Consider the following 17,622-nt stretch of genomic DNA (forward strand, 5'->3'; position numbering starts at 1 on the left):
TGTCAGTAAAGGAAATGATTACCTGTGCTGAGTGCTTTGTAACTGAGCTAAGCTCTGACTGACAGGCTAAAGGTTAGCTGCATTCCTCCTGCCCAGTATACATCATCTTTAAATCCATTCTCTTACCCACAGTTATTGGAAAACTGTCTCCTCACTTAATACGGTCTGCAGTCCTGTTCAGATTGTGTCAAAGGGCTGCAAAGTGCAAGGGCGTAATGACATTGTCAGTGATTACTAGCAAGCTAAGCCACTCTCCAAGCCTCTTATTCCCCCTACAGCTGGATCAAGTGGTAAAAGTTACTCATGAAATGCAGCCGGGCTCACCACAGGCTGATACATGATAGAGGCGTGTTTGAAATTGGTTGGTGTTAAAACCATTGGGAGAAATAAAAAGCATCTTCTTCAATACCTGGGATACAGTTTTTACATGAAATCTAAATGCAGTAGTTTCTAAATTATTTGTATTAATTTATTAAATCAGATATGTTCAGAGAAAGATGAGTTATGTTGGTGCATGTACTCCAGTAGGGCATTTTTCCTGCTGCTTTTTCTGAGGTACATCACTATTGTTTATCTTAGTAGCAGAAGTCCAGCAAATGTGCCAAAATTTGCTGCACTATCCCTCCCACAGACCCAAAATATATTAAGTACGATAAAAGCAATTTTTTCTGTTTAAATTGCCTCTTAAGTGTGCATGTGGTAAATGTAGTTAATAAAATGAATGGAAGTCAGTTCAAAGTTTTCAGTTGGATGGAAGTACAAGCATGTTGGATGTGTGTACATGGTTGTTTGTCCTGTGTGTGTCTATGTTGCCATGTCCAGGCTGTACCCTAGCTTTCACCCAATGATGGGAGTGTTTGAGTGGCAAATTGAATTGTATAGAGTTGTCATTTGGTACTCCTGTGTCTTTGATTGAATGTCAAATTAACTGTTTATTATGGAGGACAGATCCTACAAAAATGGCAATAAATAAACTCATTCTGTATTTATTCGTTTTATATTTATTGTAACTTTTAAAAAAATCATGCATAGACTTATTTTCTCTTGTAAGATTTCCCCTTTTCCTGTTTTCCCTTTGAAAGAGATAAATATTTCAACCTGGAGAGACTCACTGAAAAAGATCTGATTAAAGAAGTTTTTTGAACATGAATTAATTTAGTTTTGGCGCTCAGACATGTAATGGAAAAGTTTACAATCCTCTCCTCGTCCCTTTTCTGCTTTAGGTATCTGCATAGTCTTATCATGAGATTGGTTAAGCTGCTCTCACATAGACCTCTACAGTGTCATAATACAGCAGGGGAGAGGTCCTTGATCCTGGAGACTGTTACTTCCCCAGCCCAGGACTTATCTGCCCTCTTTAGCATTAAAGAACAACCCCCTTTCCTTAAGAATAGACAAATGGCAAGACCATCTGTGTTGGGCTCCACAGAATCCCTGGTACATAACAATCAAGGGTTCACACCTATATTCCAATCACGTATCTCTTCTCTGACCAGAACCTATAAAAGGAAGCCAAATCCACTGTTAGTCAGAACAGACTCGACAGACTCCTTTGACTGTATTTCTGTTCTCACCTTGCAAGGTTTTAATAAATTTCTTGTTTCTTCTCATCCAGACTCTTGTTAAAGTAATTTTTTTCCATGACAGACCCCAGCAGAAGACATGAGCACTGTGAATTGCAATACACACGAATGAGTTGCTTGAGATGAAGTTGATATACAGTACATCTTACCCATCAAAGAGTTTGTTGTGTCCGAGGCCAAAATACAGGGAGATTAGGTGAAGAATGAGGGAAAGAGACGCAGGAGGATGAAGGCTAGAGGTGGAGAAAGAGAAGGAGAAAAAATGTGAAGCTGGGAGATAAAATCCAGCTGGGAGATGACGGCCAGCTGAAGAGAGGGAAAGAATATGGACCAAACAGGAAAACAAGTACGAGAAAGAGAGGAGAAGCTGGGAGATGAAGCCCAGCCATTGAACAAAATGACTTCTAGCCACAGGATGAAGGCAGGCTGTGTAAGGCTGGGAGATGACGACCAGTGAAGGCCGAAGCTGAGAGAAATTTCCTTGGATCTAAAGGGGAACAAGGAACTGGGTGCCCAGGTCAGCAGCCACTTCTGTGTGCAGGATGAGAGGTGGGAGGATTGGGATCCTCCAGGAAAAGGATCAGGGAACAGCTGTGTTGATAGGCGTGGCCCAAAGCTGATATGCTACAGCTGCGGCATGATGCAGGCGAGGCTGAGGACAGTTTTCCTGTTTGAATTTACACCTAGGCTTCATTTATGATGCACTGCATAGTAAAATAAATTGGGGAAAGTTATTGCATTTTAGATTTGGGATGCAATGTTCAGCACATTAATTACTTTATTGTGCTTTTTTTTTTCAACAGTTTTGGCAAAATCTTTATAGCTTGATTTATGTTTCAGTCTCAAGACAGAGCTAACTAACCTTAAAGGAACTTGCATTAAAATCATTTTATTGACATTACTTTATGCAAGTGTTAATATCGCATTTAAGATAACATGCACAATTTTGCAGCTTAGTTCAATAAAGTTTTACTTCACACATAACCTGGCATTTTTTTCCCTTTTCTTCCTCCCAAGATGTTGTTTACCTTTCAGTTCAAAGCCAAAGCTCATGTTAGGTCATCCTAAACAAAACAATTTTGACCTGAAATAGTTTTTAATAGTCTTAATAATTATTAGCTCATGCAACAGTGAAAAATGAGCTGCATAAAATACAGTTGCCAATATCAGCACAGTGGTGTGCACAGCAAGCCTGTTAATGCAAAGACTGTATTATGTAATTCCTGGCTGTCTGGATAAGTCTCTTTTGATTGAACGAAGGTTCCTGGGGTTTTCTTTTATCCAGAACACATAAAGATCTATTTACCTTCATATAAACAACACAATTCCCACTGTGTGTGTCTCAAAACCTCTTAGATGATCAAAATGAGTAAACCAAAACACACAAACTGTGGCAGAGATGTATTTAGATCAGGAAGAAAGCTATTTTCTCCCTTCATATGAAGTGTTTAAATTGATTTCTGCTAAACTCGCATCTGCCTACTTCCCTGAAGTCAGGGATTTCCCGTAATCCCAATGCTTTCATTTGATGGATAAAACGGATAAAGTGAAACAATAAAGAACTCTGCTAGCTAAGATGCTTTAGTCGCTCAGTAAAACTAATCTGGGTGAAAACTGAGCTGCATTATATATCAAATCATAATTGTCAATATGAATGTGCAGTATTTCAACTGTAAAGTAATGCTGGACATTTGAAAGGCTATAACATTTCAGACATCATGCTTTTCAAATCTAATTAGATGGAGTTTCTTTACCACACTGCAGAAAAATATGGAATTCATGTCATTTGAACTGTGATCATAATGAGTTGAATACCTTCTCCAAACTCTTTCTAGGCACTTTTTTCAAGTGTTAGTAAAGCTAGCAGTTCCTTTCTGCACTGGACAGCTTGCAGTCTGTGTGATCTGATATTGTGTCTAGAAATTACAAGACAGTAGTAACAATAGTTACTACTGTTATTATTATTAGAGCTATTATTAGCTCTGAGTCTGGAAGATGTGTATCAGTTCTGATGTGTGCAGCTGTTTTCCTGCATAGTTATGACTCATAAAATTTATCAGAAAAGGCTCAAAGGCATTCTGGTGGGATAAAACTGCTACTTCTCCATTAAATAACTCTTTACAGCCAAAATATAAACAGTATTTTCATCCATGTAAGGTTTAGTTAACAGTGGATTTACTTACCATGTGAACTACATTTTCCTTCATATTGTTTCTGTTTTCTTTTGAGAAATGTAGATAACCCTGTGAAGTTGATCCATTCTTGCTCTTGTGAATTTATTCCTGCTTCATCTCTTAGCACCAAAATACATTAAAGATGTTTTGTTGTTGTTGTTGTAGTATCAACTTTCCAGACCACTCAGGTCTTCTGGTTCTGGTTCTGCTCTGCATCCAGAGCCAGAAGCAACATTCAGCTTCTATGCACCACAAACTATCAGGAAACTCCAGAAAAGCTGAACCACTGAGTTGATTTAAATCGAGAGTTAAAACCCGCCTGCTTAGAGTTGCCTTTGATTAGTAATAAGTGAAACATTGATCAACATATTTGGTGTGCATTTGCTTGATGATTTTGCCATTTTACAAAATGTAATGTTAATTGCTTGTTTCATAATTGATATTTTAAACAAATAAGCTTCACTTAAGAGTCTTTCATTCCATTATCTCTCTATTTTTATTGCATAGTTATTTGTGTCTGCCATTTGTCAGCATCTACACCCATGTATTGTTCCTCTTTTCTTCCATTTAGTGACCATAAAACACATTGTAAATCATTGAATGTTTGTTCTCTGGAAGTTTATGTCTGCACATTTTATTACAGTATAACCTTTGTTGCGTACTTCTTTTGAAACTAAAAAGGCAATTTGATGTATTCGAGTGGGGCATAAGTCGATTTTCTTTCTTTATTTGTATGCATTGTTTGTGATTTGTTTTATGCTGCTGCCTATCATTGCCAGATCTCCCTTAAAATTAGAATCTTAAGCTCCATGCAGACTACATGGTTAAATCAAGGTTAAATAAATAAAAGAATATCTCTACATGGAAACATGACAACTTTAATATAATGGATGTCTGCGCCGAATCCTGCTTTTCCTTCTCATTGTTGTATTTCCTCCACATACACTCCTGATCAAAATCTTAAGACCAGTCAAAAAATTGCATTTTGCACTATTGGATCTTAAGAAGGTTCTAAGTAGAGCTTCACAATGTTAAAAGAAGAAATCAGCGTAAGAGACAAAACCTTTTGAGCGGGGAATTAATTGAAAACTGCATTTATACTCAAACATGATTTTTTCAGCTGATCAAAAGTTTAAGACCATAGCTCAAAAAAACCCGAAAACCCCCCAAAACAGAAACAAAGTGTCAAAAAAAAGGACTCAGTAATGAGTAGCTCCACCATTCTTGTTGATGACTTCAAACAATCGTTTAGGCATGCTTGATGCCAGTGTTTCCAGGAGGCTAGTGGGAACGTTGCTCCAAGTGTTGAAGATGGCTTCACGAAGGGCATCCACTGTCTGGAACTGATGTCCATTTTTGTAAACTTCCCTTGCCATCCATCCCCAAATGTTCTCAATTGGGTTTAGAGCCGGGGAACATGCAGGATGGTCCAAAAGAGTGATGTTATTCTCTTGGAAGAACTCCTTTGTCAGGCGGGCATTGGGAACTGCAGCATTGTTCTGTTGAAAAACCCAATCATTACCACACAGACGAGGGCCCTCAGTCATGAGGGATGCCGCTGCAACATCTCCACATAGCCTCTGCTGTTTGACGCCCCTGCACAACCTGAAGCTCCATTGTTCCATTGAAGGAAAACGCACCCCAAATCATGATGGCACCCCCACCACTGTGGGGGCTCCACAGTGGTGGGGGCCACATCTCCTGATGTTTTCAGGAGATCCCACCTGAAAACATCTCAGGTGGGATCTCCCTGTCATGCCAGTAACGTTGGAAGCCATCAGGACCATCAAGGTTAAATTTTTTCTCATCAGAGAAGACAACTTTCTTCCACCTTTCAATGTCCCATGTTTGGTGCACCCTTGCAAAGTCCAAACGGGCAATTCTGTGGCGTTGAAGAAGACGTGGCCTTTGAAGACGTTTTTGTTTCTGAAGCCCTTCTCTCGCAGATGCCGTCTGATGGTTATTGGGCTGCAGTCAGCACCAGTAATGGCCTTAATTTGGGTAGAGGATCGTCCCGTGTCTTGACGGACAGCCAATCGGATCCTGCGGCTCAGAGCTGGTGAAATGTTTTTGGGTCTACCACTTGACTTTTTTGTTCCATAACCCTCAGGATCGTTTAAAAAATGCAAAATGACTGTCTTACTGCGTCCAACCTCAGCAGCGATGGCACGTTGTGAGAGGCCTTGCTTATGCAGCTCAACAATCCTACCACGTTCAAAGTCAGTGAGCTTTTTTGCTTTTGCCATCAGGAGGTCTTGACAGTGTAAAGACTTCACAGAAAATGACATGGAATCCAGATGTTTGCACAGCTTTTGGCTTTTAAAGACTATGGTCTTAAACTTTTGATCAGCTGAAAAAATCATGTTTGAGTGTAAATGCAGTTTTCAGACAATTCCCTGCTCAAATGTTCTTGTCTCTTGCACTGATTTGTCCTTTTAACATTGTGAAGCTCTACTTAGAACCTTCTTAAGATTCAATGGTGCAAAATGCTAATTCTTGTAATTTTTGGACTGGTCTTAAGATTTTGATCAGGAGTGTATTTTGTAGATTAAATTTTTCTGCTATTGGTTTGACTGTTTAACTCTCCTGTCCTGGTGGGGGTAAAATAAGCCCACGAGTGCTTTTTACAAGGTTTGCATTTCTGGTTTCTATTGGCCTGACAGGCTGATGTTCCCCCTCCCCAGTACCTCGCTGTTCGACCGTATCAGATACTTGATGATTTTTACCTGCCTTTTTTAATTAACTCTTCCCTGGCGCTCTTGCCCATGCTGCTTCCCGCTTGCTCTATGTTACCTAATGAACAAGAATGAAAGCGGTTAACTGGTATGCCGCCCATGAGGAGATGCCACCCTGGGTGATTGTCCATGTTGCCAATATCAGAAACCGCCACTGGTGACATATTTTGTTGTTTTAAAATGACTTTTCTTTAAAATGAGCATTTTAGCTATTTTTAAAAAATTTATTAGCTATGTTTAGCATACTGAATGGAGCAAGTAAAAGTAAGACAACATGCTAGTGATACCCCACACTGACAGCATTTAGGCTAACATTAGCATTTTGGCACTAATACACTAATGCTTGAATACTGAATGGATTGAGTTCATGTTGGCCTTCAAAAATTTATGCTCCACCTTCTATTGACTACATTGTAGCTTACTTTAGCATTGTTGCTCATTTTTAGGAGCAGAATGCTGGGTTCCTACCGACACGCACACTTTGGCAGGCCCCGTTTAAATTTTTTGAAAAATGTTTTAGTTATTATTACTATCATTATTATTATCAATGTTATTATTATCATCATTACTTCTATTCATTTTATTATTACTACAACTACAGTGGACCCTTAGACAGTTCAGTATTCATGGAGTTTGTGGAGTTTTTTGTTGAGAATATGTGCTTTTTAAAAAATTTTATGCAACCTGGGAAGCTGTAATACCTAGGTGCAATGCTGCTTGATATGCTATTGGCTGGCATTTTCAAAGCAGCCAATCTCATCCAGGAACTTTACTCATTTTCCTTTGCGCTGATTGGCTATTCTCCCAAGAGTGGAGGTATGGATCTACTATCTTCTGTGGTGGTCCTGGGACAGTTTATACTGTATGTTAATGAATATTAAGACATATTTGGTGTCTTAACTATTTAAATAGATGGACATAGGTGTTCTTAGAGGAGATCTCAAGTATTCGGGGATGATTATGGTTTCTTACTCTCGCTAGTAATAGTAGTAGTTGTAGTTATTCTATAAATTTAATTGTAATCTCAACAAAAGTTGTGTAAGTTCAACAACCTCTGATGCTTTTGTAGTTCTTAAAACCTACCACTGCATCTTTTTATATGTTCCAAATCAGATACAATTTAGACTACATACAGTTCTGCGATGTATTTTGGAATAACTGTTGCTTTGTAGTGGCTCACTTATCAATGTTGTTCAGTATGTTGTAGTTTTTCCCATCATACCTTCTACTATACTAACTGAGGCTACTGTCATATTCTGCTGATGCTTCACCCAAGTTTTTACAAATATTCTTACCTGTATGAATGTGTGTTTTTTTGGGGGGGGGGGGTTGAGAGCGATTGAGCCTCAATGTGTGTGGAACACATTAAGAGGTTGATATTACTAGCACTGTATCATTTCGGTCCATTTACCTGTTAGTCTCTATGGAAGAGCTATACAGTATATGACCCAGACTGCTTCTTCAGATTGAACTGAACCATTTCCTGGATATGACCCATGTCATTTATGAAAGACTGGCTTGGTTGTTAACTTCCCCTCCGTTTTCTTCCCCCAGGTGATGGCGTCCCAAAGGAAAACAGTCCCTTCATCAACAACACAGAAAATGACAAGAACAATTATGATGGCACCAACATGGCACTGTTTGAGGTATTTCTAACATCATTTCTCATCAGTATTACTTGTTTAGAAGTCCGTCACTGGTCGGGATGTTCATTGAAAAGCTTATGTGTTAGTAAACACCAAAATGTGACGGATTATTAAATCCTTAGCCTGGAAAAGCTCCATGTAAGAAGCCTGCTAAAACTGAATGCATTTTCACCCATGAAGCCATTCTTCTGAAACGCCAATACTTTGCTCAACAGTGTAGAACATTTTACAATAGAGCTGGTCTGTTTTTAAATGTTGAGTGAGCTGAAGCTTTGCCAGGTGTGTTTGAGTGCCATGTGGCAGCCTGGCTGCCCTGTGGTCAGGGCAGCCAGGAACCACAGAGAGCTCAGGAACCACTGAGCTCTCTGTTTTCTCCACCCTGTGTGAAGCCAATCCAGCTGTGCTATTTCAAGACGCTTTGAACAAATGGGGAAACCAAATATTGTAATATTCTATCTCCTCCTGCAGGATTTCATTTTTCTTTCAAATTATTGCTACTCTATATTTAAAGGGAAGTACAAAAAAGGCATCCAGAACAATTTAAAGACTTGGACTGAACTCAACTCTTGTTTTCCAAATAGATTATATATATCATTTTCTAGAAGTGAGCGAGTTGAAAAGGTAATGTGTGATTTTACACTGTCTCATTGCAGGAAGAGATGGACAGGCACCCCATGGTGTCATCCCTTCTTGATAAACTGGCAAACTACACCAATCTCTCCCAAGGAGCTCAGGAGCACGAGGAAGCTGATGAAGAGGAGAGTACCAAGAAGAAAACTGTTAAGGTAAAGCAGACACAGTCTGTACAGGTGCTTCTAGCTTTGGTTGACATGGTTGCATACAATTTCATTTTAACAGTTGTTCTTTTAAATCTGCTGAACAGTCGTTGCATAACGGGGTCTTTGACCCATGAAGCCAAGCTGTTAGTTTTAATCTCCCATCTTCCTCTGGTTCTAAACTTGTCCCCCATTAAACCGTCTTTGGACGTTCTCTGTTTATTAATACGGTATCACATTTTAATGGATGGTTTTTATTTATATTGATTCAGAGGGAGTCAAGCTTTATCAGGACATCACTTAGTACAAAAATGAACATCTGCAGCACTCTTCTATGCATTTATTCACCATTGTCCATAGTTCATTTTTCAGGTTTTTCCTTTTGGATTGTTCATTCTTTATGTCTGAACTTTTTAGGATCAAAACTCTGACCGTTTTGCCACAAAGCTTACGGATGCTTTTCTAACCACAGCCCCAGTCCCTTGTCAGTTTCCCCATCACGGTCCCTGCATAGAAATCGGCCTTGGCCACCTCCCACTGGCTCCCAGAAAGTCTTGAAATGATTGGAAGAAGTAGATGAGTTCATGAAGCAGATACCTCAGTCGCCCCTCTTCGTCTGGAATAGCTAGTGACTAATACCATAACTCTACTCATGTGAGGTGAATTCTGCTCTGTTTTGGGTTTTTTTTTTTTGCACATTGTTGCAGAACACAGTTTTTTTGTGAGGATTGTTGCTCTTTCTGATTTGAAGGGATAAAGGCTTTTTGGAGCTGTTGTTTCTGACTGGAAGCTAAAGAGTTCTATGTTAATGGTTCCATTGTCACTTACATGTAAGTCTAATTTTTGTTTGGATTATAGTTTGATATTAAAAATCCTTTTAGGACTGGTGTTTAATAGAACACCAGTCAGCTTAATTATACAATTACAACTGATGCACTTTCAGTTGGAGACTGAATTAAAATGAAAATTGCATTTCAGTTAATCTCATTGTCAAGAAATATGAACATTTTTTAGTTCAAGGATTTACTTTTTGATGGTTTTGGCTTATTAATAATTACAAGCTGAAATTAATTTCCCACAAAACTAGAACATTACATAACCAATATAGAAAATTATTTTTGAAATGTTCTGAGCATAATATGGCCTTCACAGTCATGGGAAGGCTGCTGACTTAACATCTGTCCGGTAGAGATCAGTCCTCCACCAGCAGGATGAGCCCTGAAAGGCTGTTCTTAAAGGTGCTGGCTTTTCAGATTGCCGAATCCTGGTTTATTCATGACAAGTTGATGGGAAGGAAAAAGTGTGCAGCAACAGGGATAAATTGGAGATTTTTTTAAGCAAAGCTCGTTTAAGAGAATAAAGGGGAAGTCACATGGTGTGGATGGTAGCTAGAGAACTTCAAGAGCCTCCACACACAGCTGTATCCATGAACTACAGCTGTTGCATTCTTAAAGCCATGCACAGCATCAGATGTATCTTAATGTAGTAAAACACTGCTGTTAGTGGTAAAAGTGAAAATAAGGGTTGACTTTGAAAATTAAATTCCAGAATCTGGATGAATTGTGTAGAGCTGCATGAATCCTATTTGCCCGAGTTCAAGTTTCCACAGTCCAGAAAATTGTAAAGTAAAAGTACTTTATTATTGTACTTAAGTAGATTTTTCAGGCATATGTACTTTACTTGAGCAGTTATATTTCTGAGGACTTTTTACTTTTACTCCATATATGTGAAGAAAAAAATCTGCATCTTCTACTATTTGTTTCTTTGTCTTGTTTCTTCCATGATGAAAAAAATGACAGAAAAAAATCTACTGCTCACACAGAAAGTGTTATAGTGTCTATAATTCACGGTTCAGTTGAACACACTGTGGCATGAGAAAAATAACATGGATGGAGACTTTAATCCGAGTATCATCGCAAACAACAGATGAACACATTCAGAGGCGAAATCCATTCCCCCTCTGTGGACCTATTTTTAAAAATTCTATTGTTGGCTCAAAGAACGATTAGTGATGAATGCGTTGTGTTTTCTGCAATCTAAATTATCCTGGTTGAGATTTGGTTTGTAGAAAAATTAGACCACATCAGTATTTTGATGTTTTACCAACACAGTCTATGTTGTCAGCAAAATAAACAATTTATTTTGTATGACTAGAACTTAAGTATTTTAGACTTATCCAAAGTCATTTTGTATTCTAGAAGGTGAAAATTACTTTTTACTTTTTGTACTTAAGTACATGTCAAAACTTGTACTCTTTCTTTTTGCTAGAATATTTTTTCCACACAAGTATTTGTACTTCTGCTAAAGTAGAGAATGTGAGTACTTTTGACACTTCAGTGATGACTTTGGCAGCCATGTCGTGCTGGCGCTCCCCATGCTGAAAAAATACCACATATCCTTTTTCATTGAATGTAAGTGAGAAACTGAATTGTGGGTTTTCTGTTGGCTGTAATCATCAGAAGTATAACCCTCCCTCATCTTCTGCAGAGCCCTCAGATGGGAACCTTCATGGGCGTCTACCTCCCTTGCCTCCAGAACATTCTGGGGGTCATCCTGTTTTTGCGCCTTACCTGGATTGTCGGCACCGCCGGCATCTTGGAGTCCTTGGCGATCGTGGGCTTGTGCTGTTCATGCGTGAGTATTTAATCACTATGATCGACAAGAGCCTGACCTGACTCTTGACATGGAAATCATCTGTTCTTTCATGACGGATTTGTAAATAAAGTCCTTAGTGTGGTGATGGAAAAACTCATTCGGTGAAATCACTCATCCTGAGTACAGTAAGACACGAGCGGGACTTCCTGTTTCTCCAACATGCACTCCTTATCTTTGTAGATTTCGCCACCTTGATGTCTAAATCTGTCCATCTGGAAAATGTCAGAAACCCAGTGACACCCACACAATGCCTATATTTGGCTGCCCCACTGCAGACTGTGGATTATTCCAGATTAATCATGGAAAGTACAAACCTGAAACAATGGCTTTAATCTCAGTGACACACTTTGGGGCTGATAATGAAATTCTCTTCTGGGATCTCCAACACCACCAGTGAAAATGATTCTTAATCAAGGAGCCGTCGTTCATTATCCCTTCCACTACTGAAAACACTTTGACCGGTTGTTTCCCGTTACACTCAGTTTACTTCATTGCCCAGCATCTTAATGCTGCACATTTCTGTTGGATGTCATAGCTTCTGGTCTAGTCTGACTGGAACTCCTCTCCTTTATTAAAACCCATCCAGAGTGCGTTAGCAGGGTTAACCCTACCTTACATCCCTGCCGTTATGTAAGAGAGCCAGCTGAGCTTAGTCGAACAGATTAACGTTCAGTTTCACTGCTTAGATCACATCTGACTTTGCACTAATGGCTCTGCATCAGCGGCCTTCTTAAAGGTCTCATCCTACAGACATGACATGCAGAACAGTGTAATCTAGCCATCGCTAAACCCAGCTGTGGGCATCTCCTGAAAACACGATGAAAGCTCTTTCACATTACTTAACAGCAGTTTGGCTTTATATCTGTTCCAACTATATATATATATATATATATATATATATATATATATATATATATATATATATATATATATATACTGCATATATATACAGTACAGACCAAAAGTTTGGACACACTTTCTCATTGAATTCAATGAGAAAGTGTGTCCAAACTTTTGGTCTGTACTGTATATATATATATATATATATATATATATAATCTTGGCTGATTCTCCTCCCATTTAAGAATTTTTATCTTCAAATTTAAAGCACTCTATTCCATCAAACTCAATAGTTTTGTAAAGGGATATTCATTTTAGAATCTTTTTTATTTTATTTTTTTAATCAATTTCAAAATCTTAAAGTTAAATCCATAAGGGGCACCAATTACATACAGGTCTGCATTTGACATGTCATCACAGAAAACATCAAAGTTAATTCTCTAAACCTTGTAAATAAAAGAGCAATAAAACTACAGATGTAATTCATTTACTGAGATGAGGAATAAACAGTTTTTAAAACTGACAGTTAGATAAAAGCCAAACTAAAAGGACACGTCATAAGTAGGGGTGCACTGATTGAGTTTTTTTTGGCAGCTCACTGATTTTTAAAAAGCCTGTGCTTCTGATTTAGGCAAAAGCAGGTTCTTTTTCTGTCTTTTTCTTTTCTGAAAAGTTGTTTGATAAAGCAACAAAGTTCCTAAGTAGACCCCAGTGGGGTGACCATTGTTAAAAGTGCATGTGCAAACATGTCAGTCAGCCTCTCTCGTGGCACAGTAAATAAAAGAGGTTCATTTTTAGACCTTAGTGGAGATATATGAGATCGGCTGATCACCCAAAATAAGTAGACATTATCGTCTCAACTGCTGTCAGCTCATAAAGCCGTACACTGTGCTATGAATAATATGTAATGAATTAGGACATACAGATGGATTCATTTCTAAAGGGTGCCATTGGTTCCTCATTTTAAATCAAGGATGCCATTTTTTTGGATTTCCAGTCATTTTGATTCCTCTCCTCTCTATTCCTTTGTGATATCAGGAGAACATGAATTGCAATGTTGTTGCTCAAAGGGTGATTGAGTGACTGTTGCAGTGATAGTGTAGATTGCAATTAATCCATATTTCCATGACTTTTCCATCTTTAGAATTTCTCCACTATTTTTTTTTGTGTGACACTTTTAAATCCCACCAAAGATCCCGTCCGCACAGTTCATTACTAATGCAATTTTTTTGTCATCCGTATTATATTTCTTTACTTTTTTCAACTTCTCAGCATAGCTTGTAAAAACAAATGTAGTCAATTTTCCATTTAAAGTTACTTTGTCAGAAACCTTAGTCTTCTAACAATGGCTTTTCTAATAGTCTGTCTGAGTTTTAAAGTAATCAACCCAATAGTTAGAGGAGATTTCAGGAGTGAAAATATGCTTTCTAGAGCTGGACTGTCAGTCGCGCTGCTCAAATAAAAGCTGCTGGATAGCTGCTTAGGATTTCAGTGGAAACTGTGAGCTGATTGGTTTTAGTCCAACATGTCTGTCACTTTAAACAGGACATCCAGCAAAGGACAAGAGGTTTATATTTGTTGTATCCTTGTCTCTGCTCCTCCTCTCTTTTTCTTTGTCCTCTTTTTGTCCTTTCCTTTATGATCCACTTTTCTCTTTTATTTCAATTTGATGTATTTTTCCCACCTTTTGTCTTCCCATCAGTCTCACTTCATCCCTCTCTTGTTGTCCTGACCTTCCTGTCATCCGGAATGTACTGTTAGGTAACAGGCTAATGTAGCGCAAGCGCCTGAGAACCATTTATGAGACTAAATGCCATATTGATTCCATTATTTGAATAAGCTGGAAAATTCACTGAAACAAAAAGAATAGAAGGCATGAAGGTCTTTGTTTATATTTTTTATGTTAATACAGCATGGAGAAGGTTTTTGTAGCTTGAAAATAATTAATGAATGCCAGACACAAAAAAAGTTTCAACCTTGACAATTTGTTCTGAAATGTTTTCTCTTCCTTTTGCCACAGACGATGCTAACAGCAATATCCATGAGTGCTGTTGCTACCAATGGTGTCGTACCAGGTAGAATGTTTTTTATTATTATGACGTTTGGGCTTTTTTTTTGATTATCCATTTTGATGTTATCAAATTTACATATTTGAGTATGTAAATTTGAAATTTGATAGTAAGGTATTGTATTCACACTTAGAAACATGAAGTCTGTTTTGTTAGTGAAATGTCTGTCTGAAATAAATGATCATCATCATCATGTTGCAAGTGTGATTAAAAATGTCCATTTTACTGAGCCCCTTAGAAAACATAGGGGGATTTTTTTTACTTTTGCATTCCCTCGCAATTATGTAGTTGTCAGTACATGCAGCGTTTCAAATACTGAATGTCTTTCTGCTACAATATAAAGTTTTTTAATGTATATGTTGTTTCTGAACCCATAAATATATGTGCAAAATGCAGTAGGCAAAACAGGTCAAGCGCTGACTCCCATCCCTACTCTAAGACACAATTATGAAAGAGAAAGATAAAACAAAAATATACATCTGATCTACTATTTTTGACTTGTCTTCACAGGTTAATTTTGCCATTTGATAGTTTTGGTTGTGTCTTTTTTTTTTTCTTTTCTTTTTTTTTTTGTTAGTTGTCTGTATGGTTAATAATGGGACGGTTTCATCTACAGTCCAGTATCTACCGAAAGATATTACACAAACAAGCATGAACCCGCAGTTCATAAGTTGATTTTCAAACAGTTTTCTGGACCCAAGAGTTAAGACTGTAAAACACATTTTTAGGGAGACTTTTTAAAGACTCACTAAAGTCATGTGCAATTTTAAACTGGCATTTCTTATCACTGAGAGTGTATAAAAAAATAGGCCAAGATGTATTTGCTAATTTATTGCGAGGTACCACAAAAGTCTTGGAATACAAAACCTTTACGAGGTAACGCAAAAGAAGAAAATTCTCCCATTTTATGTGACTTTTTGAACAAAGTCACATGAGATAATAAAATAGGGCTGGACGCTATGGCTGAAAACCGTATCACAATATAAGGGTTTCATATCAGAAGACATCAATAATTATTAGTTGTTTTTTTTTTAATATCTGAAATACTGCCAAACTGGTGATGTGCCCTTTCCTGTTTTATCCACAGTTTCCTCTCCAGGTGTTGTATTCATTTTCTCCCTTCACCCCACGCCGTTGTGTATTATTTTAAGGCAGTTTTGAGGCACAGTGGCAAAACCTGAAACTACTGCTGCACCGGTTACTCAAAAGGTTGTTGCTAGGTAACCAAAGAGTGAGTGAGTTAGTTGATGCCACCAACCATCCTTAGCTGGCAGTAAGAGGTAGAGAAGCTAAAGCCTTTTCCCACAATACTGTTCTGTTCTGGATTGAATTCAGTGAAATTATTGAACGTTGTATTGGACGTATAATTTATTGATGACTATATAAATATAAATTGTTATTGATTTATTGTCCAGCCCTATAATAAAATGTTTCTTAGATGCACAGATCAAAGTTTTGTGGCTAATTTCTAGTCTGTTTTTTGTAAAGTTATTCACCTGCTAAATAAAGTTTGGCCACTAATTAGAATTTTTTTTAGAAAATATATTGAGTTAAAAGAACAAGATCTATATTTTTCTTATTATTCCTTCTATTAGCAGTTGTTAAATATTTCTATTAGAATAAGACAGAATCTGTGGGTAAAGAGGAAAAGAGCCAGTGCTTTAGTTTATGGTTTTATTGGTTAAATACAAAGGAACATTTAGAAGTGACTTTCTGAACTCTGTAGCTTCTTAAATTAGCAGTTAGCACCACTAGCAGTTAGTTCCATATATACTGTCAATTCTTTGCTTTTGTAATCTTTACAATTCCCAAAAGGTTACCAGGAGTTCCAAATCTGTCAAGTTTCAAGTCAAAGATTGAAAGCTTGAGATGATAAAACTAAGCAATTTTGTTGTACTCTGTTCAGCCTTCTCGTTCTCTACTAAAAGTTTTGCGCACTCTTGCAGAGTAAATGAACCACAGACATGATTCAACATATTGTGGAAAATACTGTTTTCTTTTAAAGACTTTTTTACATCTTTCTGATTCTTCTGACTTTGTTCTAATCATCTCACCAATCAGAAAATTTGATATTTTGATTTATGACCAATTTATCAGCTTAGATTAAGCTGAAAATGATCTGACTCTAGATTTCTGTATCTTGAGGTACACCAATAAATCAGACCCAATTTCCTTAATTTAGGTGATGAGCAATCAGCCGATACTCACACAGGAAACCAATTTATCCATCGATCTTATCTACTTCTGCAAAGGTCTGAAAATCAGCCTGCCCACCAGGTCATGTCTGTATGTGCGTGGTTTATAACAGTCTAAAAATGTTGCCAAATTAACATCTTTGATGCTATATTTAGCAATTGCTTAGACAAAAATAAGCTAAAATCGGAATCAGCAGGTACGGCTTATGAAGATGCGTGATCGGCCAGAAAACTGTGATCAGTGCACTAATGTTCTTCAGTTTATTTATTTTTTTGGGTTTGTTTCAAAATTGCTTCTCTTCCTGATTGAAACCTGAAAGTCGCTGTCATTGCTGTTCTGCAGCTGGAGGCTCTTACTACATGATCTCCAGATCTCTGGGTCCAGAGTTCGGCGGAGCAGTCGGTCTCTGTTTCTACCTCGGAACAACCTTTGCGGGCGCCATGTACATCCTGGGTACCATTGAGATTCTGCTGGTGAGGGGAAGCCTGTTTTTACTTGGATTATGTCTATTTATCAACCTACATTTAGAATAGTTCCTCATTTACCATCAAATATCAAGGAATTCTGCCAACTTTGGAGGTTTTCATTATGTTTAGAACTGAGTGTGTATCAGACTAACCAAAGGGGAACTGGGATGTGTTCTCCTTTGTCCACTTAGTAGATTTAAAACCTGTCTCTTTCTTCTCTTCTCCAGACCTATATTGTGCCTCAAGCAGCCATCTTTACTGCAGAGCGAAAGGAAGATCAACACAACGCCCTACTCAACAACATGCGTATCTATGGCACGTGCTGCCTTTCGCTCATGGCAATAGTTGTCTTTGTCGGGGTCAAATATGTCAACAAACTGGCCCTGGTCTTCCTGGCTTGCGTGATTCTCTCCATCATTTCCATCTACGCCGGAGTCATCAAGTCCAGTTTTGATCCACCGGATTTCCCGTGAGTTTAGCC

The 17,622-nt window shown here is 38.0% G+C and overlaps 1 protein-coding gene across 6 annotated transcripts in view; it reads left to right on the forward strand.

Annotated features, from left to right (window-relative positions):
• The window catches only part of slc12a7b (solute carrier family 12 member 7b), a 60,980-nt gene that overhangs the window by 25,539 nt on the left and 17,819 nt on the right, over positions 1-17,622 (forward strand). For all 6 annotated transcript variants that reach the window (XM_032551742.1, XM_032551743.1, XM_032551746.1 and 3 more), the window contains exons 2-7: positions 8,047-8,138; positions 8,792-8,923; positions 11,402-11,548; positions 14,430-14,484; positions 17,017-17,147; positions 17,369-17,610. In XM_032551742.1, coding sequence (XP_032407633.1) covers positions 8,047-8,138; positions 8,792-8,923; positions 11,402-11,548; positions 14,430-14,484; positions 17,017-17,147; positions 17,369-17,610 — 799 coding nt within the window. The remainder of the gene's footprint in view (positions 1-8,046; positions 8,139-8,791; positions 8,924-11,401; positions 11,549-14,429; positions 14,485-17,016; positions 17,148-17,368; positions 17,611-17,622) is intronic.

The sequence above is a fragment of the Xiphophorus hellerii genome, chromosome 21 (assembly GCF_003331165.1).
Source record: "Xiphophorus hellerii strain 12219 chromosome 21, Xiphophorus_hellerii-4.1, whole genome shotgun sequence".
In the NCBI taxonomy this organism is placed as follows: domain Eukaryota; kingdom Metazoa; phylum Chordata; class Actinopteri; order Cyprinodontiformes; family Poeciliidae; genus Xiphophorus; species Xiphophorus hellerii.